The sequence below is a fragment of the Mesocricetus auratus genome, unplaced genomic scaffold (assembly GCF_017639785.1).
Source record: "Mesocricetus auratus isolate SY011 unplaced genomic scaffold, BCM_Maur_2.0 Super-Scaffold_100048, whole genome shotgun sequence".
Lineage (NCBI taxonomy): Eukaryota > Metazoa > Chordata > Mammalia > Rodentia > Cricetidae > Mesocricetus > Mesocricetus auratus.
The window spans coordinates 1,697,723-1,724,112 of record NW_024429225.1 but is presented as its reverse complement, the minus strand read 5'-3'; the positions used below and the strand labels follow the sequence as shown (position 1 = coordinate 1,724,112).

Below are 26,390 nucleotides of genomic sequence, written 5' to 3'. Positions count from 1 at the left end.
GGAACTCCCTCTGTAGACCAGGCTGGCCTTGATCTCAGAGATCTACCTGCTCCTGCTTCCTGAATGCTGGAATTGAAGGTGTGCACCACAACAGCCTGCCTACAACTGTGCTTCTAAAGGCAAAATCAGTTCCAAGTTTTGAACTGAATGGTGTTGGAAGTCTCCAGAATGGACACCCGTTGGTACCTGTGCCTTTGTGTAGACTCTCTTCATGTGCTAGCATTTGACCTATGACTTGCATTAACTAATAGGATATAGTGGAAGTGGTGTAGGGTCCAGCTTCCTCCAGGTAGAATATTCGATATTAGAAGCATCGGACTGTTTTAAATGGAAAAAAATTACTTCCTTGCTGCACAGGCTATGTAAAGAGATTGAGATTGCATGGAAAGTGATCAAATTCCAGTTGTCTCGTGTTCAAGCTCAGTCTCTATGTGACTCTAGTCTTAGCTGTCATCTGATGTCAAATTACATAAGCTATCTGAAGAGACCAACAGAACAACCTCACTGAGCCCAGCTATCCGCAGAAAAGTAAGACAATCAAATGCTCATTGTTTCCGCCCCTCAGTTTTAAGGCACTGACTTGTAGCATACACGACAAACCTATTCACCACATGACTCCAGGTGGCAGTTTTTTCTTTCTACCAAAGTAAGTTACTTCCCTCAGAGTGGTCCATATGCAAATAGGAATGACTCTGATGAAAACAGACAAACCGTTCAGTGTCCTCACTGTCTGGGTCGTGTGCAGCTTTATCATTCTCCGTCATAAAATGAGTCGTAAAGTGGGATCCTCTCTGTCCTGGTCCTCACCAGTGCTTGCGGTCGCCTCTGATCTCCACGCTCCTCTGAGTCAGAGCTGGAGCTGTCCCAGAAAAGCCGTCCTTGGGCTTCCTGTTCACGGAGCCACGCTTCCATTTTGCCAGTTTTCTGGGCACAATAGTCATTCTTTGTGTGATATTCCAAGAATTCTTCATCCTGTGCATTTCCTGCAAATGAGCAAAAGTTCTTTTACTGTCTCCTTAAGACTGGCTATTTAAAATGCTCTTATCATCATAGAATAACCCACATAAGGTTAATACTGGAAGAAAAATGAAGTATTAGCCTTTTTTTCTGTAAACACTGTAAAACTATTGTTTGCCACATGGAATGAAAATCTTTCTGTGGCTCCTATCCCTATTATGCAATTGTTTTAATTTTCCTACCCACCCCCCACACCTGGTAAAACTGTTGTTTACACAAAGATCCTTTTGTATTCTTGTCTTTAAGTGACTTCAGTGCTCCATCCCTTCCTACTCCCCTTCATTTCCTTATTCTTTCAGAACTAGCCAGTTTCCAAAGACTGCGAGGTTGGAACCCAACCAATGGGGAGAAGACACAGTCACTACCTGTGCTAGGATAAAAACCACGAGCACTTCCTGTCCCTTAGTGGCCCAGTTTGGATTCTGGCACACCTTTTTTTGCAAAAAGAATTGCCTTGCTCCTTTTGCTTTGCTCTGGTTTTCCTTTGTTCATCATTGAGATTATTCATTGTTTTTAACAACAACAACAACAACAACACGCGCATTGACTGTAAAAATTAATATTTGGCTGTTATTTAATTTTCTTTAATCATTTAAAAGTAACAAGACTATTAAGACAAACCTAGATCCCCAACTCATCCACAACATTTTGGCCACAATATTGCTTTCAGTCGAACCATCTAAAAATTAGGGGCAGGGGCTTAGCACAGTTGCTGGAACTGGGATGCTTGATTAGTACGTGCCACACAAACCGGGCTGGTGGCAAATGCCTGTAATCCCAGAAACCAAGAGGTGGGGTCAAGAGGACCAGAAGCCAGAGAGAGGACAGAAGAGAAGAGGAGACAGAACAAGGCCTGTCTGCCCCAGGGGACAGCAAGGAAGAGAGTGTAAGTGAGCAGGGGTCTTTGCACCTGTACGCTGACTAGCATGTCTGAGTGCATTCTGCCGGGTGACAGGGTGGGCCAGCATCATGCCTGAACCCTTACAGGTACCACATTCAGGGTGGGTCTCCCCATCTCAATTAACCTAGTCGAGAGTCCCTCCTGGGCTTGCTTACAGACTTGTCTCTTCAGTGCTTTTAGAACCAGTCATGATAACAGCCAATGTTAACTACCACTATGTCTTATACTAAAACAATCATATCTTTCAGAAAATGTCACCCCAAATCGATCATTTCAGTGTCACCGTCATAACTGCAATCTTATATATCCGCCATTTAACTACTACATTGCTAGTTGTTTGAAAACATACAGCTTTGTCTTTGAACTACTGTGATGTTATAGTTTTATACAGTGGTGTCGGATTTTTCTAAAACATGTTACTATAAAATATACACCCGTCAAACATTCTTCATGCTTGTTACTATTTAAATCACTCCTCATTGCCTACACACACACCAGCATATATTGCCTTCCCCCTTAAAAAAATTTAAAATCTTTTTTTTTTTTTTTTTTTTTTTTTGGTTTTACGAGACAGGGTTTCTCTGGATTGTTTTGGAGGCTGTGGGTCCAGCCTGGCCTCGAACTCACAGAGATCCGCCTGCCTCTGCCTCCCGAGTGCTGGGATTAAAGGCGTGTGCCACCACAAAAAAATCTTAATCATAGAGCTTTATATTCACTGGCCTCTATCTACTCTGCTCACTCCATACCATTTAGGTTTCGAGAGGTCATGATTTTGTTTTTAGTTTTATTGTTTTCAAGTCTGTAAGCCGTTAGACCATCAAATATCTCATAAGAATGTTGCTGCATCTACCTCAGATGCCCTTAAGTTACGTACCCAGGACTGTGTACACAGCACCCTATTAGTGAATTAGTGAGACGGGCTGGTGTTCAAGGATGAAACTGAACATATACATTTTAGACTGGGGTGATCATGGCACCAAAAATGCTGAGGCACTTAAGCTACCATTCATCGCTTATTAGACCCCACTGCTAATAGATATCTTCTTTCCATTTCAAAGTTCTACATCCGGTTAAACATTCTGGAAGATTCCTGTCCTCAGTGATGCCTCTTGCAGTTCCTAGTCATTTTCAGAACAAGATGATTGACATGTGTAAGTTCTAGTCGTGAAGTAATTTCCCAGGTCCTGGTTGCCATTGCTGCCCACATCTTAAAATTCTCTGATTCCTCATTGGTTCATTCATTTATTTGTTCCCCTAATGACAAAAGTATAGTGTTGAGACCCATAAAAAATAAAAATAGCTTAGGGTCAGAGAGTTCAAAACTCCTCACTCTGCCAAGATTGAACCCATAAGACCTAAAGGCCTAAGACGTGCAACTGTAGGATGTTTGGTCTTTATTTTGTGGGTGCATCTGCAAGTGGGCTTCTGGAGGGAAGACATACCCTAAATGTGGGAGCACCATCCCATAGGCTGGGTTCCAGACTGGGTGGAAAGGACGGAGAAGAAAGCGAGCTGTTGGGTCAGTATCCATCTCTACCTGCTTCCCGGCTGCACATACAATGCGACCAGCCTCTCCAGCCACATGCCTTTCCTGCCGGATTGCCTGTCTAAAACAGCTGCTGGTTTAACAAAGAGCAGAATGCCCAATAGTGAAGTAGGAGAAAGGAGAGGCGGGGCTGTCAGGCAGAGAGATTAAATAGAAGGAGAGATCTGGGAGGAGGAGGAGGGGGAGCAAGACAGAACAAGGAGAGGGGGACATCAGGGGCCAGCCACCCAGCTACACAGGAAGCCACGGAGAAAGAAGCAAAGGCATACAGAGATAGAGAAAGATCAAAGCCCAGAGACAAATGATAGATGGAATAATTTAAGATAAGAGAAGCTGCCTAGAAACAAACTAAGCTAAGGCCAGGCATTTATAAGAAAGAATAAGCCTCTGTGTCAGGATTTGAGAGCTGGGTGTCATCCCCCCCCCAAAAAAGAGTCAAAGAGCAAAAACATACCAACAAGAACGCTCTTCCTTCTACAGAGCTCTTGTCAGCAATCTTGTCACAGCAACCGGAAAAGTAAGCAATAGATTTCCATTTCTAGCAACTTCAGCAGCAGGCAAGGATATTGCCTACAGACGTCTTCCTCCGTGAGATCCTAATTAATTGTGATCTCATGCTTTAAAATCCTCCAGCTTTTTATTTTTGAACTTTTTATTGATTCTTTGTGGATTTCAATTCATGCATCCCAATCCCACTCATCTGCCTGCCCCTTCGTATTCACCCGCACACCCCAATAAGATAAAATTAAAACAGACAAAAAAAAAGTCTTGTGGAAGCTATGGTGTGTCACGGTGAGTCAGACAGTACATCCTTTAGTCCATACATCTTTACTTGCAAATGTTCGTTGCACTGAGTCTGGTTCAAGGCCTCTGGCTTCTGCTACAGCGAGGATCAACACTGGATCCTCGCTGGGACTCCTCTTGGCTCTCCCGGCGTTGCCCTGTGTTGTGGAGATCTTGTAGCTTTGCATCTGAGGGACTGGCCCCTTTGTGAGCTCCAGCAGTTCACAGATGGGGCCGATGTTGGGGTGGGTTAACGCACAGCCCTGGATCTGGACCTGGGTTAGAGCTGAGTTGTTCATCCCTCTAGCTCTCTGGCATCCTCACCACCAGGGTGAGCTCCCCGCCGGCACTGCCCAAGCTAGCTCAGGCAATGCAACAGCCTGTGAAGGGTGGGACCAGATCTCCCTGCCTCACAACCTCACTGCTGGCTCACCTGCGCCCACACCACCAGGGCAGGCTCTACTGTGCTGCCCAGGTAAGAGTCCGCTCTCCCAAGTGCTGCAGCTGGTGAGGGGCAGGGCCAGCTCTCCTGTTCTTATGACCCCCGGGCCAGCTCTCCCACCTGCCCTAGGGGGTGAGGGAGACATGCCATTTCCTCCTTCGCCCACACCACCTCATGGCACCCTGGGGGTGGGGGGCAGCTCACCCACCGAAAGGATCAGCTCTACTGTGCTGAACCTAGTGAGGGGTAGGACCAGCTCTCCCACTCCCATGACCAGCTCTCCTGCCTGCCACAGGTGGTGAGGGCCGAGGGGAGGGGCCTGTCTCCTTCACTTGCGATCTCATTTTTTAATGAAGAACAATTAGAATTTTTCATCTCATAATAGCAAGTTACAGATGCGTTTTGACAGGCATATTCATATACACATCAGTCACCGCAAAGAAAAAAAGACTCCCGTAAAATTTAAGGCCAAGTCCATCTGAGGACTGCTGATCTTCAGAGTCACTCGGAGAACTAAAATGCAGGGTTCCTTTGCCACCTCTGTCTTGAGATGCTGGTTCATTAGGATGAGGATAGGAGCTGGGAAAGTCCTCACTCCCCAGGGGATTCTGCTGCTGGCCCATCTCGGTTGGTTGAGATAGCTCTCCCTCCTTGTATGGTCAGCAGCTGGCTCCTGCTGGGGTCCCTCTTCCTGCTGCTACCCTACAAAAGTCTGGGGTAGGAGACTGTGAAGGCCAGCATCTGTGAGCTTCTCCAGTTTTCTTCAAAGATGGGAGGCCTGCGTGCTTTCCAAGGTTGTCCTAGACAAAGCTGTGAACCCTTAACATCTGAGGGAGTCTGTGGAGGCAGGCAGGTCAAGAAGATGTGCCCTGGAACTCTAGCGATGTCACATTAGGGGTGAGTGCTGAGCCCGACATTCTAGTTGTGTGAGAATTAAATGAGGGAATGTCTGTTTCTGAGTCTCACTATGGAGTCCAGGTTGGCCTGGCACTCACTATGCAGTTCAAGGAGTTCATGGTGATCAAGAACTGGGATTGCAGATTTAGAGGAGAGAGAGAGAGAGAGAGAGAGAGAGAGAGAGAGAGAGAGAGAGAGAGAGAGAGAGAGAGAGAGAGAGGGTGGGGTCTGCAACCCCCCTCCCAGGGGAGCAATGGAAAACCCCTGTCTTCAGTCCCTCCTGTGTCCCTCCAAACCAGACCAAAGATTTTTGCCAGTGTAATTGTATTAGGCTTGTTCTCAGGTGATGACGCGGAGTGCTTAACTTTAGAGGAACCCTTTCTTCTTAGTTGTTTTGTCATTTTTTTTTCAGTTGCAAAAGTTGTTTATTTGATAACAAAGCCTATCTCTGTCTGAGACTGGGGCATAGATTAAACGAGTGCCCAAGTTGATTTGCAGTTACTCTGCCCTTTGCTTAGTTAATTTATCAAGACCCTTGTTCTTTGGAGTGGAGACAGCCTCCCCTTCAGCAGGTGATTTTGCCTCTCAGAGCTCATTCGCCATTGCTTCGTCTCCACCTCGGTCAGCCCTACTGATGTGGGGCTTTGCCCCCAGCACAGCAGCCTCTGTGTGTGAGCAATCCTGCACACACCAAGCTGTGTCCTGGGGGGACGCACCCTGATGGACGCTGTGGGCAGCACAGCAGACAGGTTGTGGATGAGGACGTCTGTTAGGAGGCCCAGAACAATCCAAGGCTAGAGTGTGGTGCTGGCTGAGAGCCGCAGTAGATGAAATCAGAAAATAGGCAGCGGCTAGATCCCGAAAGGTCTGAGGCCCCGCCTCTTAAAGAGTTGAGTTTTTTGTCCTCAGGTTGAGAGAACTCTGACTTCATTTCTCAAAAATGACGTGTGTGCAGGCAGGTTTTGGAGGAGGCTAGAAGGGGTACCAGACTCTCCAGAGCTGGAGTTACAGCAGTTTCGGGCTACCCTACATGGGTGCTGGGAAGCAAACTTGCTTCTCTGGAAGAATGGCAAACACTCTGGACCACCGAGCCAGCTCCCCCGTCCTGGTGATTATTTTCTAAGAGTGACGTGGGCGGATTTGCTTTCTATGAGGTTACTCTGCGTCCGCACGGTGCTTCCAGAACCTCAGCATACGGGGCTGGGGATGTAGCCCTGCCCCAAGTGACATGGGACACGACGTCCTTCCCATAGAGATGATGCAGGAAGCAGGAGCCAGGGGAGAGGGGAGAAGTGCCAGCCTCACCGTAGGCATTCTTGGCTACCCGGGAAGGCTGAACTCGGCAGAAAGGGTGCTCCGAGGCGTAAGGAGCTGACATGCATGTGCCCTGATGTGCCCTGCCAGTACAGGCAACTTCACCTGTCTATAAGAGCCTCGTCGTCGTCTGATGTAAGACGATGCTACGAGCCTGTTTCGTGATTTCAGGAGTGCCGGTAAGGCGCTTAGAACCCACTGGAAGAAAGAAGCCTCCATGCAGAGCTGTAAGCTGTTTTGTTTTTTTCCTCTGAGATGTGAAACACAGTGCAGCATGCCGTTCGGTCCCCCCAGTGACAGCTGTTTGCCGTGTCCTCACTCTCCTCCCCCTGCCCACCGTGGACATTTATTTGATGAGGTTTCAAACGTGTGCACATCTCAGGCTCAAGAAGCCAAGGCAGGAGGATCTTGAGTTCCAGTTTGACTCTGTCTTGCAACTAAACTAAGGAGGTGGGGGTGTGGCCACGTTGGCGGAGTGTTTGCCTGCCATGCACAAAGCCCGGGGCTCCATATCTAGCATGGCTTAAACAAACCAGGCATAGCGGTGCAGTGCAGCACTTGGGAGAAGGAGGCAGGAGGGTCAGAAGTTCAAGGTCATCTTTGGCTACATAGTGAGTCTAAGGCTACCCTGAGCTACATAAAAGCCTGTCTTAAAACAACCACCCCCTCCCCAAACAAAATCAAAACAGAATGTGAAATGTTTTGCCAGAGGAACCACAGTTCTCACCTGGGTCTCCTTCCATGGTTTCATCAGGCAGTGTGTTGATAAAGTCACAGCCATTGCTCCTTGGCATGCTTTGGGTGATTTTATTGCCATTGTGGTCCTTCAGCTTTTTCATATCAAGTCTTGCTATACTATGACGGCTCTTCATCAACTCCATTTGGGCCTGAAATGATAAGCTAGAAGTAGCTAATATTCTCCGAAACTGTCTTCTTCAGAACAGATTCGGTAACATCCAAAGTGTGGACAGCTCACAGACCTGGACACCCTTCAAAGCGCTGGGCTGGTTTTGTTCCCGTCCCATTCTGTGGTGACTTTATTCTCAGGCTGCTTAGGGGAAGAATGAGCATGCTTACTGGCTTGTAGAGGGGTGGACCAATGAAACGAGGGTTCCTGTCAGCCTTTGGCCCGTGGGCGAGCTTTCGGAATTGCAGAGGACACAACTACAGGCTGGCTCTTTAGGGAGGGGGGGTTTCAGGCTGCAGACCTTTCTCAGAGAAAGTGTTCCAATGTGTCCTCCTGAATTCACAGTAGCGCCCCAATTCTTACGCTACTTGGTAGGTGGTGTTTGGGTGGTGAGGGCTTCACCTGCAGGACAGAGTAAAACCTCTATCACAGGAGGAGGCTAGTTCTCCCTGGAAAGTTGTGAAGGTTGCCTTGGCTTGCTCTTGCCCCTGACCCCTCACTCTCATGAACACTGTCATTTGCCGTTTTCTCTGCTATGTGGGGCTGCTTCTTATCAACTACCAGTCTTAGACGTCCTCACCTCCAGAGCAATGAGCAATATATTCATCGTCTGGGGTGGTTTCAAAGAAAACAGCCCCCAAAGGGAGGGGCACTATTAGGAGGTGTGGCCTTGTTGGAGGAAGTGCATCATTGTGGAATTGGGCTTTGAGGTCTCATATGTGCTCAAGATACCGCCTGTTGCCTACAAGTAAAGACGTAGGACACTGGGCTACTTCTCCAGCATCAGGTCGGCCTGCATGCTGCCATGTCCCACCATGATGGTAATGGACTGAATCTCTGGACAGTAAGCAGCCACCCAATTAAATGTTTTTCACTGATTAGAGTTGCCGTGGTCATGGTGTCTCTTCGCAGCAGTAGAAACCCTAACTAAGCCATCATCTTTATTAATTACCAAGTCTCTGGTGTTCTCTTACAGCGGAAATGGATCAATACGAAGGCATCGCTTGGTTCTTCTTTTGGAAACAGGGTTTCACTCCACAGATTGGCTGTCCTGAAACCTTCTGCGTAACCCAGACTGCCCTAGACCTTGTGGCAGTCCTTCTCTACAGCCTCCCCGTCATGGGGTACAAGTGTGCCTAGTACAAGATGCTTCTCCCTAGGAAATTCTACGACATGGATTATAGGGAGAGACCTGTGGATAAGAATAAAGACTGGCCTTCCGTTCCTTCTCTTACTAAACGAAGAAATGAGTATTATTTACCCTAGTTTCTGGCTACAATCAGAAGGTCAAAGAGCAGCTTTTTTAAAAGAGACACAAGCTAGGCTTTTGCACGCCGTTAATCCCAACACTCAAGAGGCAGGAGTCCCTCTTGGCCCACACAGTGAGTTCCAGACCGGTCAGGGCTGTTAAGGAGACCCTTTCTTAAAAACAAAACAAAGAAACAAGGAAAGAGGGACACTAGAGGGACCAGTGAGATGACTCAGTGGCCAAGGGAGCTTGCTGCCAAGCCTGACAATCTGAATTTGATAACTAGAACCCAGATGATGGGAGGAAAAAATTAAAAACCAAAAACCAAACCTACCACCAAGAATTAGCCTCTGACCTCACAGCACATGTGTGTGCTCTCTGTCCCCACAAAATAAAGAAATAAATAAAAAAACACAAAAGAAAGGGACGCTTGAAGCACAGATCTAATCTGGCAGTGGAAAAAAAAAAGCCTCATCAAGGCAGGGAGCAAAAGGTCATCTTCCTGTTTCTCCCAGCTCAGGCTGTGGCAACTTCTGCTGTGTTACTGAGAACAGTCTGGACTCGGTGGGACAGTGACGCTGCCCTCCCTCCAAATATGGTAAACGTGATCCTCTTCTCTTTACCTCATGTCTTTTATGGTTCATCTCCAGCATCTGCATCTTATGTAAATACTGTCTATTCCCCGAAGTGTACATTGAGAGATGCAGTGTCTTCTCAAGTTCCTGCCATGAAAGATGACATGTTTATTAGTATGGGGGTAATTGTTACCGAATCCCGCAATTCACTGCCTTCAACCCTTCTTGGAACAGACCTTAATCCATCGTAATCCGTAGCCCGTCTCCTGTCATGATAAAGGTATGGTGGTGGTGTACCCCTGACAAGTTCTTTGTGGAGCTGTCAGAGAAGGAAGTGGCAATCTGCTGTGTATCTAATTCTGTTTTAAAGGTTCTTGCAAGGCTTTGCAAGCCTTGAATGCAAGGGTTTTGATGATTTCATTTTGATAATCTCACATTGACAACATACCATTTCCCCTCCCAACAGATGCTTCTAGTGTCTCTCTAGTTAAGCATCCTGGCCTGATGAAACCTTCCTTTCTCTTCCTGTGTCTTCTACCATTGACGGGTTGACTTGAAATGAGACCAGATCCCCCTGGGGGGGTGCTCAGTAGGACCTATTTCTCTACAGTATATTTTCGTCTTCGAATACAAACTGGAGAGAGCATGGCAGTTGAGGGAGGATTTGAGGTGACTACTTGTAAGTCTGGTGGTTTCCCCTTAATTTGTCATGAAATTCAGTCGCATAATAGGGGTGGCTATTGAGGACAAGCAGAGATGATATAGTTTCATTTGTCATTTGCCGTTGTCCAGAGGTTAAGGAGAGAGATGATGACAGCCCTTTCTGCTGCCCTCTGGACAATGTCAGATGGTGTAGAAATTTAGGGAGAGGCTGTCTCCACTGTCAGCACCGTAAGCATGAACTTGAGGACCTAGAGTGTTCAGGTGTCCCTTGCCCAGTCACACAGGAGTGTCTGGCTGGCTCCAGCATGAGTCAGGACAGGACATGAGAGTGACCCCTACTAATAGCATTCATTTTTACTCAGCAGGACAAAGCTAACAGAAGATCTTTCCTGGGGTTACATTTTGATGGAGGCTGTGGCACAGGAGCCAGAACAACTTGTAGATAAGACCTTCTCTGGAGAGGGAATAGAGGGAGTTTAAAACTCAGCAGGAGCAAAGGGAAGGGCCATTGGCTTTCCCTTACTGCAGATTTTTAAAACTTCTAGAATCATCTATTGCCATGTAAAATTCCCTTTCATCTGCGTAGCTCTGTTTGTTCCATAAAGCAAACAGAGCCCGGCCTCATCCCAGAGTGAAGAGCAGTTGCCAGTTGGAGGCAGGCTTGGGCAAGCATGCACTGAGGCTTCAAACACCCTACCTGCCAAGGACTGAAGTGTCTGCTTTGGCTTTGAACTCCTGTGTGAAGGGGAAACATGAAAAAGAGCGACTCCCCCAGGCTCACCCACTTCCCCCCGTCAGCCGCTGCCACGGCTCACCTTTGCTTTGTGTCTTGTTCTGGGCACTTGCTGGCGCAGGAGTCGCTCAGAGGTAATCACTTGTGGCAGGTCAACGGGTTCAAGCTTCTAGAAGTCCAATATTTAGAGTAGTCAGCCTCCCCATGCCATGAGGCGTTGAAACACACAAGCAGAGACATGAAACCACCCGAGCACTCTGTGAAAGCAGGACTTCCTCTTGGGCATGCGCAGAGAAGGTGATTCTCGCAGTATCGCCGCTATTGTCTGTGGGAAAGGTTTCCTGACCCCTGGGGTTCTTTACTGTTCTATCACACGGTTTCCAGTGAGTTATTAATGAAAATCTCGGTCAGGGAACTGATCGCTTTTCCTGCTGCACCGAGGGACCAAATAGCCGGGGTCTTAGGCGAGCAGAAATGAGAGAGACACCAGAGCCACACCCGATCGTCCCTTGACCACCCAGCTGAGCTGTGCCAGTGCTTAGGAAATGACATTATTTTGAAGGTCTCTAGAGAAGCTCCCTCAGTAATCATGGGTGACAAGAGGCACTTAAAAGGAAAGTGCAAAGTGCTAACAAGTGGCAGGGTCATCTTTTTCTAGGCTTTATGGAAGACATGTTTTTGGAGCTTAAAAGGTTCGCTAAAACCGAGCGGAAGTATATCCAGGGGTCTGTCTAACTTGTCTCTCTCTCCGATGTACATGCATGTGTGGGCACACCCATCCATGTGTGTACATGTAGGGACTAGATAGAGCTCAACTTTTTTTTGTTTTGAGACAGGGTCTCTCACTGAGCTTGTAACAAACGGTTTCCACTAGATGGCTGGCCAAGTGAGCCCTTGTGAACCATCTGTATTTACACAAAACTCTTCCCATCCCAATCTCTGCTGACTGTCATAACGGAATGCTTCCAGGCCTGAACTTTTAGCTTTTGTTTTTTTTTTTTTTGTGGAGGTTGGCATCCAATGTCTGGTCCCCATCCCCACACAGCAAGCACTTTACCCATTGAGTTTTTGCTCTGGCCTACTGCCTGGCCTTCCCTCACCTCAGAAGACATTGGGTACGACAAGCTGAGCGTAGGAGACAAAACTGGTCTCCTCACGTTGACATGCAGGTGTGTGTGTGTGTGTGTGTGTGTGTGTGTGTGTGTGTGTGTAGGTCTTCTGAGAGACAGCTGTGTTCTTCACATCCAGGCAGTCTGTGTTTGAGGTAAGAACTGGCTGTCTATGGTAGTCTCACAAAAGAGGCTTCCTCGGACTTGTCAGTAGTAATCGATGATGACTATGAGATCATTCCCAGGAGCTCAGTCCAGCAAAGAAGCAATGAGAGATGACCAAAGCAGCAGGAGAAGCTTGCTTTGTTCCCTTCACTCTCAGCTTTTCAGGGCATGAAGATGCGGGTTTAGGAGGTAGTGGCTGCTGTGTCAGGATGCTGGAGGGAGAACCCAAGAAGGAGCCTCCCAACCCTGGGAGGAAGAACCTATGATGGCTGGGAGTGGGGTTTGGGTGAAGGGAAAACAGAAGGAAGGGTCTGTGTCTCTTCTGCACGGCGGGTTTCCAGGATTTGTGTATGCATGAATGTGTATGGCTTGTGTAGCCATTATTCCACACTGTGTCCATGAGTAAATGTACCATCACACGTTATTCTGTGTATAAATTATGAGGGTCCTTGTTTTTTAGAAAGGCTAATGATTTGTCCAAGTTTGTCCAACCAGAAAGTGGCATCACTAGGATTCATCTCAGATATATATCCAGTCTCAGGCTGGGTTCTTCACCTCATTGCTTGCCCTGGAAATGCTTGATCCTCAGAATGCTCTCAAGTTGTGAAACAAAAATCTTGCAACACTTGGCTGAATCTCCCAGTCCCCGGGTCTGGGGTATGTCTTGGGAGCAGATAGCTTTCAAAACTCCCCGAGAGACACTGATGATTCCTTTGACATTTTTTCTGTTGGGAGTCTGGAGGGCTCCCACGTTGCCACATATGAACAAAAGAAATGCTTGGAGACTAGATTGTAGAAGGATTTTTGTGTGCTGTATGAACACTGAGTCTGAAGAAGCCAAGATACTTGAGTCATTTAAAAATAATCTCTGCAGCAGCTTTTTGATTTGATAGTATAAATGTCTGAGTCACAAGAGGTTCCTTTCCTTTATTCTCAGCCTTCTATTTAAACTCACGGTTCTGATAAAGGTTAAATGATAGACACTGTTAAAGAACTCTCCAGGCAACTTTCTGAAAAAAAGAAAACAGCCACACATTGTCTTCACAAAGCCACTAGAGGGCAGCAAGCGACACTGTAAGCAGCTTTGCATGTGCAGAGAGAGCTTTTAGCCGGAGAAACTGTACAGAAATAATAATAATAATAATAAAAGGTTGGGACAATTGGCTTCACTTAAATACGCCAGTCGAGTGACATTGCTTCGACATCCAGGGTTCATACGCACATCCCCTGCCCTCCAGGGGAAGAAAGAGTCCTCGATTCATACCTTGCAGAGGAAACACGCTGGAAGGCGTGGCTTAGAGAAGCGGTGTGGTAGAACTTTTTCATTTTTTACTATTCGGGAATACCTTACTTGTCTGAAGATTTCTGAATTGCTTGGCTGTTCAACACACGATCGATATCATCAGTTGGAGTGTGTTCTAGGGCTTTGGGAATGCAGAGTAAGGCACCCATACACCACAAGTCTCTGGACTCGGTGACAAACACTAACCGAAGAGAGGCTATTTATGTGTACTAATAAGAAAAGGAAGGTGGGTCAGAGCAACCCAAAGAAAATGTAACATTCGTGTGGTACAGTGACTTCAAGATGTTTCTTTTAAAACTCTGGGAGGTGGAGAATGTGTCCTGTGACGGGAGATCATAAGACAGCTTATGGCCCAGAAAGAATGCAATCGCATTTCTGTGACATTCTTTGTCCGCAAAGGACAAAAAAATAAAGCCAACATGACACGGTTTGGCTTCAGTACAAGGCAAACATTTCCCTAGATCAGAAAACAAAACAGAAACGCAAATATTTGTGGGGAGCTCATCTGTAAGACACTTAGAGCAGGTGAAGTCTCTGAGTTATTTATATTGGATAAAGGGGATCAGCAAATTCTCCGTAGGAGCGGAGTGTCCACCATGCTACTTATGAGAGAGCTGGAGGGCTGGTGCGACCTAGTAATAAAGCATGCTCTGTTAGCGCGTATGAGGACGTGGGTTCAATTCCCAGCATGGAAAACATGAACTAAGACATGGGGTCTGGGGAGATAAAATGCTCACCGCAAAAGTATGAGACCTAGTATTTGGGAGTTGGAAATGGGATACTCAGGACAAACTGTCCAAACATGGATTTGTGAACTCCTGGTTCAGGGAGAAACCCCTTTTCAAAAAATAAAGTGGAAGGTTATTAAAGAAGAAATCCAACATCAATCTCTAGCTCTCCCCACACAGACACACACACACACACACACACACACACACACACACACACACACACACAGAGACACCCCCCCAACCCCCACTCACCTCTCCACAGACACACAGACATACACACAGACACCCCCCACACAAACACACACATACATACCCCCCACCCCCCACAGACACACACAGACACACATATACACAGACACACACTCAGACACACCTATCCACCCCCACACAGACACACACAGACCCACACAGACACACACAGACACATACACACACCCCACGCAAACACACACACAGATGCACACATACATACCCACCCACCCACCCACCCCACCCCCACACACAGACACACACAGACACACATACACACAGACACACATTCAGACACATCTATCCACCCCCACACAGACACACACAGACACACACACAAACACACACACACACACACAAGCATGCACACTGTAAACTGGAAGATTCATTTCATAAGATGGCAAAAGGTTAAATATGAAGAAGACAAGGCTTTGTAGTAAGACATTCAAAAGCTTTGTGTTAACTGGCTAATTTCCAAGAAACAGCAAGAATAAGATACCCAACTCAGCCCAGAACTATAAGGAAATTAAGTTAGTAGGAAAAATGATCACTTCCCTTAAAAGTCCAAGAGTCTAAAAATAGTACTGGAGGCGTGTTTTACTAGACATTAGGAGAATAGAGAATTCCTGTGTTACAGTAAACGTTGCGGAAAGGAGGGATGAGAAATTTCCTCATTTTACAGGACTAATTCAATCTCGGTGGCAGAGCTGACATACAAGGGCACTAGAAAAGTGTGGATCCATCTCACTCATTCAAGTGGATGCACAACGCCTTAGGAAATCCAGCTCTGCAATGCCTGTGCCTAGGGACCTATGGCCAGGTCAGGGTTATGCCAGAAATGCAAACAAGGCTCAGCATTATAGAATCTACACTGTTTAGGGAAAGCTTCACCAACCGGGTTGTTTATTTTTGTGTGGGTGGACACATCTCTGTGTGTGAGTGAATGTGACTGTTTTAATAGTTGAGGGCAGGAATCAGTAAAATGTAGCACTCGGCAGTAAGGAAGTCTCAGCACGGAGGAAATGCCTGCAATTGAGTGCCGGGTATCGTGCGTTGGTCTCTCCCCTTCTCCTTTGCCTGTACTCATGCAGCAGCTTCCTTGCTTCTGACTTCCTACTGGGTGGAACCAACAGGAAGGGGATGACCATGAGGTCAGGTATTTGGGCTTCTGACTCTTCACAAGGTGATATGGCGTGACTGCGTCCCTTAATGGAAGGTCACTCTTACTTACAACACAGCTTTCTCTATCTGGCTTTTTCCTTTCAGGCTCCAGAAATCTGTCCCCGTGCCTTGGCCTGGAGCTGGTTATTGTCAACCGTCTCTAACAGTGACTGCAATGTCTTTGGCTATTTCTCTTAACCAAACTTCTTTTTATTTAAATTAGAAACAAGCTTGTTTTACATGTCCATCACAGTTCCCTTTCCCTCCCCTCCTCCCCTGCTCCCACCAATCCCCATCCATTCACCTTTCTGCTCCCCAGGGAGGGTGAGGCCTTCCATGGGGGATCTCCAAAGTCTGTCATATCATTTGGAACAGGGCCTAGGCCTTCTCCCGTAGGCTGCTGACCTTGGTGGTTTTTCCACCATGCCTGCCATTAGTATATAAGGCTCCAGTCTTGTTAAAATAAACGCCATTCTCCTTGCAAGAACGAGCAGCTGTCTTTGTCTTCATTTACATCCTTAGCCCTTTGCTTAGACCGTTGTGAAGTATTGTAGCGCCATAACCGAGAATACCTGCCCACTACAGATGGAGGTCCCACCGAGATCGGGAAAGAAGGGAAACTGCTAAAGAATTACACTCGAATGCTGGCCAGCAAGTATGGTAGGAGGGAGTATTTGGATAGGCATACCAAGTTAAGGCCCCAGATAGTGGTGGGTCAGCCCCTGTAGAGGGGTGGTTTGAAGTTAGGCCCCAAGTGGATGGTCAGCCCCCAAAGAGGGGTGGTTTGAAGTTAGGCTCCAGACCTGGCTTGACCCAATAGGGTCAAGATTGTCAGGGAATTCCTGAGAGTCCACCCCCACAGAAAGCCAGCCAGCATTCTCATTAAGGTTAGGAGTGAGTGTATTAAGTATGGATGCTACTAGTTCCTACCCTCTTTTGGAGGACCATTTGATCCAATTGTTAAAATGTCAGGGCATAATTATCAGACATAGGATAGATAAGGACTTCTTGAAAACTACACATAAAGCCAGCCCTTGGTTTTTTGGTCTCTGGTGATCTTAATTCCCTCTATTGGAACCAGGTTAGAGTGGACCTACAAAAAACTTTACATAAAGAAGGGTCAATTACCATGCCAGCTGTTACCTTTTCTCTGTGGTGTCTTCATTTATATCCTTAGCCCTTCGCTCGGGTCGTTGTGAAGTGTTGTAGCACCATAACCGTGAACACTGGCTGGCTACACTTGCTCTCCTCTCTTCTTCCCTGGACTCAATCTTCCTACTCCCCCATGCCCTCCTCTCCCCGCCTCTTCTCCCCTTCTCTTTCTCTTACCTCCCTCTCCCCTCTCCCCATGCTCCCAATTAGCTCAGAAGATCTTGTCCCTTTCTCCTCTGGGAGACCATGTATGTCTCTCTTAGGGTCCTCATTTCCTAGCTTCTCTAGTGGTGTGGATTGTAGGCTGGTAATCCTATGCTCTACGTCTAAAATCCATATATGAGTGAGCACATATCATGTTTGTCTTTTTGTGACTGGGTTACCTCACTCAGGATGGTTTCTTCTAGTGCCATCCATTTGCCTGGGAATTTCAAGATTCCATTGCTTTTATCCACTGAGTAGTACTACATTGTGTAAATGAACCATATTTTCTTTATCCATTATTCAGTTGAGGGGCATCTAGGTTGCATCCAGGTTCTGGTTATTACAAATAATGGTGCTATGAACATAGTGGAATAGATGTCCTTGTTGTATGAATGTGTATCCTTTGGGTATAAGAGTGGAATTGTTGGATCATGTGGTAGACTGATTCCCATTTTCCTGAAAAAAAAAAAACGCCAAACCGATTTCCAAAGTGGCTGTATTAGTTTGCACTCCCCTTTCTCCACATCCTCTCCAGCATAAACTGTCATTGGTTTTTTTGATTTTAGCCATTCTGACAGGAGTAAGATGGTATCTCAGAGTTGTTTTGATTTGCATTTCCCTGATGTCAAAGGATATTGTGCACTTTAAGCCATTTTAGATCCCTCTATTGAGAATTCTCTATTTAGTTCTGTACCCTACTTTTTAATTGGATTATTTGTGTTTTGGTGGTTAGCTTATTGAGTTCTTTGTAAATTTTAGAGATCAGCCCTCTTGTCAGATGTGGGGTTGGTGAAGATCTTTTCCCATTCTGTGGGTTGCCGTTTTGTCTTGTTGACTGTGTTCTTTGCTTTACAGAAGCTTCTCAGTTTCAGTAGGTCCCATTTATTAATAGTTGATCTCAGTGCCTGTGCTACTGGTGTTATGTTCAGGAAGTGTTCTCCTGTACCAATTTGTTTGAGGGTACCTCCTACTTTCTCTTCTAAGAGGTTCACTGTGGCTGGATTTATGTTGAGGTCTTTGATCCATTTAGACTTAATTAACCAAACTTCTATGTATGGATAGTTACAAAGAAAACTCCCCCGAATTACTATGATTTAAGTGTACTTCCTGTTTCCTTTGGGGACTTTGGGGATTTTGCCAGCACTTATCAAAACCCTATTGCATGTATTATATACACTGAGTGTTCCTTACTTGAAATTCTTGAGACCAGTAGTGTTTCAAATTTGGGGTTTTATTTAGGATTTTCAAATATATAATGAGCTGTCTTGGGAATGGGAACCGAGTTCAACACAGTTTGTTTGATGTTTGGTAGGTACAGCAACTGAAGGTTATTTTAAACAGTGTTTCTGCTGTTTGGGCAGCAAACCAGCACATGAGATCAGGTGTGGGATTTTTCTCCTGGGGTAATGTCAGTGTTCAGATAAAAGTGGATTTTGGAGTGTTTTGAATTTCACGTGTTAAAATCAGGGATTCTCAATAAATTTGAGGGAAAATATTTTGTAGGGGATAAGAGATAGAAAGGTCCAAGGGAATCAGGACTGCTGAGAATGGATTTCAATGGTTAATAGATTGTTTAGGATGAGCCTTATAGACGTGCTAAAATTTGAACAGATCTCTGGAACTCAAAATTATCCAGCTGGATTAGCTGGGTCAATACTCTCTCTCTCTCTCTCTCTGTGTAGGGGGGCATTCCTATCAGGTTGTATGGTTGGAGGAGAAGATGGGCAGGCCACAGGAGGCGCTGCTGATCAACTCTTGTACACATCGAGAGGTGGGGGAGGACTATTGACTATGAGCTCCAGGCAGAGAGGCTCAGTTTTTGCCTCCAGGAAGAGGTTCTCTCTGCTTAAGGAGTAGAGATGTTCAGGAAGTGAAGAGCACCAAATACGCAACTCAAATTATTTAGGATGCAATTAGGTTTGGTTTAATAATTAAAAATACTTTTAGAATTTTCTTTGGCAGAGATCAGGCTATTAATTAGCATGTCATGGGAACCCAGCATTTATTATTCTCTCAAAAACTCATTTGTGGTAGAAAATGTGCCGAGCCTCATTTGTGAAGATAATTATAGATGATATCTTTGGGAGTGTCTGCCAAGTTCCTAGTGATTTCCCTTTTCTCTGGGAGCCGACTCCAGAACCTACAGGGTGAGTCCTCTGCCCACATCTCTACAGCACAAGCATTCTTCCACTCCCAGCTCATTGGATCAGAGCTAGAATCATTAGCAAAGATGAGCCAATAGGATCTTTCCTCCACAGGAATTTGGAATCCCAGCTGTGGTCAGGCCACTCTGCCCATTTGATTGGATATATAAAATTCAAATTTAGGTGGCTCTGAGGAACAGAGAAAGCTGATCTTTGGGGGAAATTAAAGCAGATATACAAAGGAAAGCTCAGGCGATTTATAGAGTTCTGACTTCCATAACTTTGCTAATTCTAGTGTATCACAGCTCTTGGGTTCAACAAAACATCCCCACATCCTTATTTTTTTTAAAGATTTTAAACACACACACACACACACACATGCACACGTGAGTGCACATATGCACACGTGAGTGCACGTACACACACGTGCGCGCGCACACACCCAAATAAAGGAAATCACAATTAAAACAGGTGTAGACTGGAAAATTCCATTTTGTGCTGATTTAATCCCTGGTATTGAGAAAGGCTCATCATGACTCTATTAAGCTGATGTTCAAATGGATGCTTTGAATATATATCTGCATTTAAAAAACCTGAATAGCCCCTTGGCCAATCAATGCTCAGGAAAAGCATTACCATGCTCTGAGCCCATTCAGAGTCTAGAAAGAGTGCATGTTCATTTGAGTCTTGTAGTTGTCTTGTCTAGCTTTGGGTGTTCCATAATATCTATTCCCCATATCCTTATAATTCAGCACACTGATGTCTGTACACTTGGTGCGCTTCCCCTCCAGCCTCCTTTCATTCATTCACTCCTAGACTTTTGTGTGGTTCTGGTCCGTGGCTGAAGATGTAAGATTGGGCAAGGCCGAGTCTTTGCAACCAGATAATGTGTCTTGATTACTTTTAAGGTGCTTTGTTGGTGTGTGGGGTATAGTGCCAGATTCTGAAATATCCAAGTCCTCTTTTGGAACTTGGGGGGATAAAACCCAACTTTAACTTATTCAAGATTGGTAAATATTAAAATTATTCTGAGGACCAGAGAGTACTTATTTCTCTGGTTGTAGTGATGTCTTCTGTTTGAGTTAGCCAGTGTAGGGCTTCACAGGGACATAAATACTCCTTTGAAGGAACACATTTATCTTAAGAATGAAACCACCTTTAGGGTTGCTCAGCTAAACTAGAGATTACTCATAATTTTATATTAGACATAGTTTTATTTATCCTTAACTTTTTTGAGCTAAATAATATTTTTGTATTTTCTAACATTTTTTGGAACTAAAGGCTCAAGTAGTAATTTTGAGCTTCCTAAGAAGACAAGTAAACAAGACCAGGTGGAAACAGAAACAGTCTTCAGCAAAGAGGTTCATTAGCCCCAGAACTAGTCTGGGCATCTAGGTGAATTGTGGAGCAGGTAGGGTGTGGCTGGCTCCTTTTCTCTCTCACAGAGAGCCCCATGCCTTCTGTTATCTGATGCTCATATTTCCAAGAACCCACTCTGATTTCTTTCCCTTTCTAGAATGAGATGAGACATCTTATTAGAATTTATACTATGCACAGAAACTTCTTGTTCTGATGTCCCTAATCTCCCCTGTTCCCTATCTTTTAGACAGTGTCTCATGATGTAGGCCTGGTTGGTCTTGAACTCATGGAGATCTGTTCTCATCTGCCTCCTAATGCGAGGATTAAAAGCATGTGCTACCACACTGGTCCCCGTCTCTCCAACTTCAACCCCTGCTTGTAGCATCTAGGGTGATTAAAGGACAGGGTAAAGGGGAGATGGAGATAACTTTCGCCGATGATTACAAGTATCCAAGGCCTGGCTAATGGCATTGGTGTGTCTTTTGGCAAGTTACTTCACTCTCTGAACCATATGCAGAAAGCAAAGAAGACAGCTTCTTATATTGAGCTAAAAAGCTACATGAATGATAAAGAACAAGCTGCCTAGTATGGTGTTTGACTTGAACAGTTGCTGTTCAACTGACAGTGGCAGTTGCTGTGATTTTCGAATAATCACTCAACTAAGTGCTGGATTTGGGTCCTTTAAATCTCTAGCTGAGTCCTTGTTAGCATACTTTTTTTGGGGTTATGAGCCTCGAAAGTGACACCACTGCTAAGAGAAATTCTAATATTGAGGTCTTTGCAACTGTCAACATTTTTTTGTAACAGCATTTTCATTAACAAGGCATTTAAGGTTTTTTTTTGTGACCATAGATAGAAAGAGATATTAGCATTAAAGCAAAATACATTCCTTAAGAAGACTTAAATTCATCTTACTTGAATTCTTCGGGGTGGATGCCTTTTGATAATGCTTGTTTCTTCATGTTTCAGTGGGATGTCAAGAAGCATGGACCTGGATACTTGAAGGATGGGGGGGCAATAATAAATCATTAAAATCAATTTATTGTTAAATTAGGTGTCCAGGTCACTGTTTAGTAATGATCTATGCAATTTTGCATCTTCAATTACACACGCCTAACTCATTGTAAAGATAAGACATATGTAGCAAGCTTTCTTGTTGGACTGTCTTTGGATTGCCAGCCTGCAAATAATGACCCAGAGACTTATTATTAATTATGAAAGACTGGCCTCTAGCTTAGGCTTGTGTCAACTAGCCTTATAACTTAAACTAATGCATATATTTTTAAATTTATGTTCTGCCAAATGGCATTACCTCTATTTCATTTTGTACTTCCTATCTCTTCTCTATGTCTGACATCTCCATCTTCTTCCCAGCATTCTCTTTCTACCTGGAAGTCCTGCCTATATCTCCTGCCTACCTATTGGCTGTTTAGCGTTTTATTACACCAATCACAGCAATACATATTTCACATGGTGTACAAATATGCCACAACAGACAGCAAGGCAGGATTCTTACATGAATGCAAGTGAACATTTCAGTCTGTTTTCTTCTTTCCTCATCCTCCCCCCCACCCCTGCCTTGAAGGTAGATTTTTTTTAAAAAAAGCAGCTGCAAAATTAACTATGGACTGATCATAGTTATTACTCAAACACAGAATTTAGCCTGGAAAATACAAACTTACCCGTTAGTCTTATGAGCCTCCCACAGCCCCTCTGTGGGAGAGCAAACCCAGGGTCTCCCATATACTAGCCTAACCCTACACCTTTGAGCTCTGTCTCCAGTCCACTAGTTGAATACCATGAAATCTCCCCCCCCCCCAATAAGGGAAATCAGAAAAAATACTTCAAGAAATGAAAATACATTCTTTTCAGAGTAAATAGGAAGGCAACAGGGGACAGTCCCCAAGTTGTCGCTAGAATACAACATGCCACCGTTCCTTCCTGATACAAGTCAGGGCTACGAGTTGCTCTGCTGAGAATTAGACAGTGACTTACAATACATGCTATGTTTGGCTTGATTAACTGGGCCCTCAAGAGTGCTGCCTTGGCCAAACTGTGCGGAGTCCTTGGCCTTCTCTTTGAACAACCAGAACACATTCTTTCATGTAGGCTGCTGTTGAGAGGAGCCTATACTCATGCTTTGCACTTGAAATGAAATAAAGCAGAAAGAAACAAGTAATTGCGAATCCCCATCCTGAAAACTTGCGAATAGCCTCTGTGAAGCCTGGCTGTCCACAGCTTTGAAGATATCTATGACTTTCTTTTTCTCTCTTTCCGATCATGCCATAAACTGAGTGGGACAGAAACATTACCACCAACACACTGAGTTTTACAATCTGAGTTGTTTAAAGCATCTCCCCTTAGACACTTCAGTACTCCTCACCTTTATGTGATGTGAGTGATATCATCCTGCTTTTTACCTGGACCGCCCCATATGGCAAAGGCTGTCCCAGACACATGCGTCTACTCCTGACCACAGGTAAACAAAACTGGTAGGTAACTTGCCTAAGGCTGTGTGATGTGTTTAGTGGGGCTGGGGCTAGAACACGGGCCCTTAACGCCAGCACTCAGAATACTTTTGGTACAGTCAGTATTTATAGAGAATGTTTTCCATCCCTTGTTATTATAATGAATGTGACTTTTGTCTTTCAAATATAATCTTTCAGTTGGGACTCCAAAGTACCAGAATCAGCTTTTGTCACCCAGTTGCCAAAATCTTAGAACTCAAACGAGTATAAAACTGCCTGCCTTTAATCCTAGCACTTGTGAGGCAGAGGCAGGCAGGACTCCGTGAGTTTAAAACCAGTCTAGGCTACACAGAGAGTTTGAGGTCAGCCCAGGGTTACATAGTGAGGCATTGACAACAAGGAGAGAACCAAAGTAACCAAAACCAAAACAAAACAAAACAGCTACAACAGCAACAAAAGAAATCAGTGTCATTAAGGAGGAAATTCTCATTCACAATGAAAAACATTAAGAAAGCCTTATTAGTCGACAGTACTCTGTATTTTAGCTGCATAGTAAGTAACCATGAAAACCGCCCTGGGAAGATCTTGCAGCTAAAGATATATAAGTGTTTAGACACAGTTGTCTGGGAAGGAGAACTCAGTTTTGTAACTCATGTATGATGTGAAAGAGAGAAAAGGTGAAAAAATACATGAAATGTGTGCCAGATGACACACATAAACATGATTTTTTTCATCTTAAGTTAGCACATCTGGTTGATTATCACCATGGTCATCCAAAGCATTATACAATATGTCATAAAAAGTACCCAAGCAGCCCGGCGGCGGTGGTGGCGCACACCTTTAACCCCAGCACTCGGGAGGCAGAGGCAGGCGGATCTCTGTGTGTTCGAGGCCGGGCTGGACCGACAGCCTCCAAAACAATACAGAGAAACCCTGTCTCGTAAAACCAAAAAAAAAAAAAAAAAAAAAGTACCCAAGCACCCACTTCAGGCTCGCAGCCTTCCCACCCTCATGCGAAACATTCCCTTAAATCTGTGACAATCATGAAGAACATGAGGTTGGGGAAGGGTAATTCATCTACCCTCCCTCATGCAGCTAACTGATTCTGTTTGGGTTGGTTTCAAAATTCACGTCAGAGAGGCTTATTCCTAAAGCGCTACTCTCTCAAATCATAAAGCCTATGCACCCAGTCTTTCTGGAGACAATGACTTACATTTATCACATCTGTGTCATTTTAGTGGTCTAATGGCCGTGGACATAGCATTGAAATTACTGCAGACTAACCCAAGACCAGACTGTTTCCCTTCCTTTATCCAGAATCGGCACAAGCATTCGAATGTACTGGAAGACATTCAGCCAACATTCAGTCATCACTGAAAAACATTCTCCAGCATCTCAGTAATCTAGACTCTCAGAGGTCATGGAGACCGTCGGGTAAATGTACCCACAGCTCTCTCGAGTCCCAGACATGCATATCTCATGTTTGGTTGTGGTGTACCTGTGCGATGTCTTCCATACCAGGTTTCTCGGAGAGGTGGTAGCTGTCCTTCTAGAGCTTGATTTTGGTCCTGCAGTCTTGAGAATGGGTATGAGCTCTTTTCTTCCAGGTTCCGATTTAATGTATAGAACACAGGGCCAGCCAAAGGAGTCTCTTCTTCTTGTAAAGGTGTGACTTTGATCACCCGGGGGTGAGGCTTGGAGCGGCCCAGGCCCATTTTCCTTGAAGATATTCAGAAGAAAATCGTGATGAGGGGGACTTGGGGACCTTTATGGGGCTTGATTTAGTTCAATATTTTCAGGAGTTTACCTCAGCTTACCAAAACAGGTGTTTCCTTCATGACATCTTTCCAGTTCTTTCCCCCTGACACTAACTTCTCTGGCCACTTCCTGGGAGGCTGGTTTCCATGGAGACGTCCCTTCAACTTCTACTTTGCCATTCCAGAACTAAAGAATGCAGTTAAACATTGACTTGGTTATTCTACTCTCTCAAAAACTCAGTGGCAGGGATGGAAGCTTCTATTGATAATTAAACAAATATCTAACCCCAGATTACTAACAGAGCTGCAGAGCATGGCTTTTGAGACGTCTGAGAACTGCCCTTTCACAGCAAACACTTTGGGAAGAATAGCTGAGAAGAGCTAGGGCACTGGAAATGAGAGGGCAGATGCTGATGAATTAGGGCCTTGTTAATCTATAGTTTTAATATGTCTTCCAGAAAAGAAAAGAAACAGGAGGGTGGAAAATGCTTCATTTGACTTTTCTGTCAATGACTTGACTCCCTTTGAAGGACATGAGTACATTGCAAGAGAATGGAAAGACAATAGAATTCCTTTCCCACCTCCCTGACAGGAACGAAGGAACGAATTTCTTAAATAAGTGGTCCAAATAAAACTATTTTCAAACAGAGCTCATTTATTATGTTTTTTCTAAATATATATTTTAAAATTTAAATTAGAAACAAGCTTGCTTCACATGTCGATCCCAGCTCCCTCTCCCACCCTTCCTTGCCCCTCTACCAGCCTGCCTAGCACCTCCCCAATCCCCACACCATTCCCCGTGAAGGGTGAGGCCCTCCATGGGGGATCTCCAGAGTCTATCACTTCATCTGGGGCAGGGCCTAGGCCCTCCCCCATATGCCCAGGATGAGAGAGGATCCCTCCATATGGAATGGGCTCCCAAAGTTCATTCATAGGCCATGGTAAACACTAATCTACTACACAAGTCCCCAGAGATTGCCGAGACCTCTTCACTGACACTACATTTAGGGGGATCTGGATCAGTCCCATGCTGGCCTCTCAGCCATCAGTCTGGGGTCCAAGAGCTCCCCCTTATTAGGTTTGCTGTCTCTGTGGGTTTCACCGGCACCATCTTGACCTCTTGACTCATCACTCCTCCATCTCTGTCACTGGGTTCCAGGAGTTCAGTTCAGTGTTTAGCTGTGGGTGTCTGCTTCTACTTCCATCAGTCACTGGAGGAAGGTTCTAGGATGGCATATAAGGAAGTCATCAATCTCATTATCAGGGAGGGGAAATTAAGGTAGCCTCTCCACTATTACTTACTTTGCCAGTTGGTATCATCCTTGTAGATCTCTGGAAATCTCACTAATGTTAGCTCTCTCCTCAAACCTATAATGACTCCCTCTAATATAGTATCTCTTATCCTGGTCTCCTCCATTCTCCCTCCCCCCCCACTCAACCTTACTGCTCCCCCATATCTTCCTCTCCTCTCCTCCTCCTCTCTTTTTCCCGGCCCCCTCTCCCCTCCCCCCATGTTCCCAATCTGCTCATGAGATCTCGCTTCATTCTCCTTTTCTGGGGT

The 26,390-nt window shown here is 45.2% G+C and overlaps 1 protein-coding gene across 3 annotated transcripts; it reads right to left on the bottom strand.

The window, feature by feature from the left end:
- Window positions 1–548: 548 nt before the first annotated feature.
- Ccdc198 (coiled-coil domain containing 198) lies at window positions 549–24,974 on the bottom strand. 3 transcript variants are annotated; one of them, XM_005085750.4, is made up of 7 exons: window positions 24,890–24,974; window positions 24,571–24,791; window positions 21,520–21,602; window positions 11,110–11,196; window positions 9,680–9,778; window positions 7,628–7,787; window positions 549–983 (listed from the first exon to the last, which is right to left on the bottom strand). In XM_005085750.4, exons 2-7 carry the CDS (start codon window positions 24,785–24,787, stop codon window positions 751–753), a joined length of 879 nt encoding a protein of 292 aa, XP_005085807.1. In that variant the 5' UTR covers window positions 24,788–24,791; window positions 24,890–24,974; the 3' UTR covers window positions 549–750. The 3 variants fall into 3 exon arrangements, with proteins under 3 accessions (XP_005085807.1, XP_012980458.1, XP_012980460.1); XM_013125004.3 differs by having other exon boundaries at window positions 24,880–24,959; XM_013125006.3 differs by lacking the exon at window positions 24,890–24,974 and having other exon boundaries at window positions 24,591–24,673.
- Between the last annotated feature and the right edge of the window lie 1,416 nt (window positions 24,975–26,390).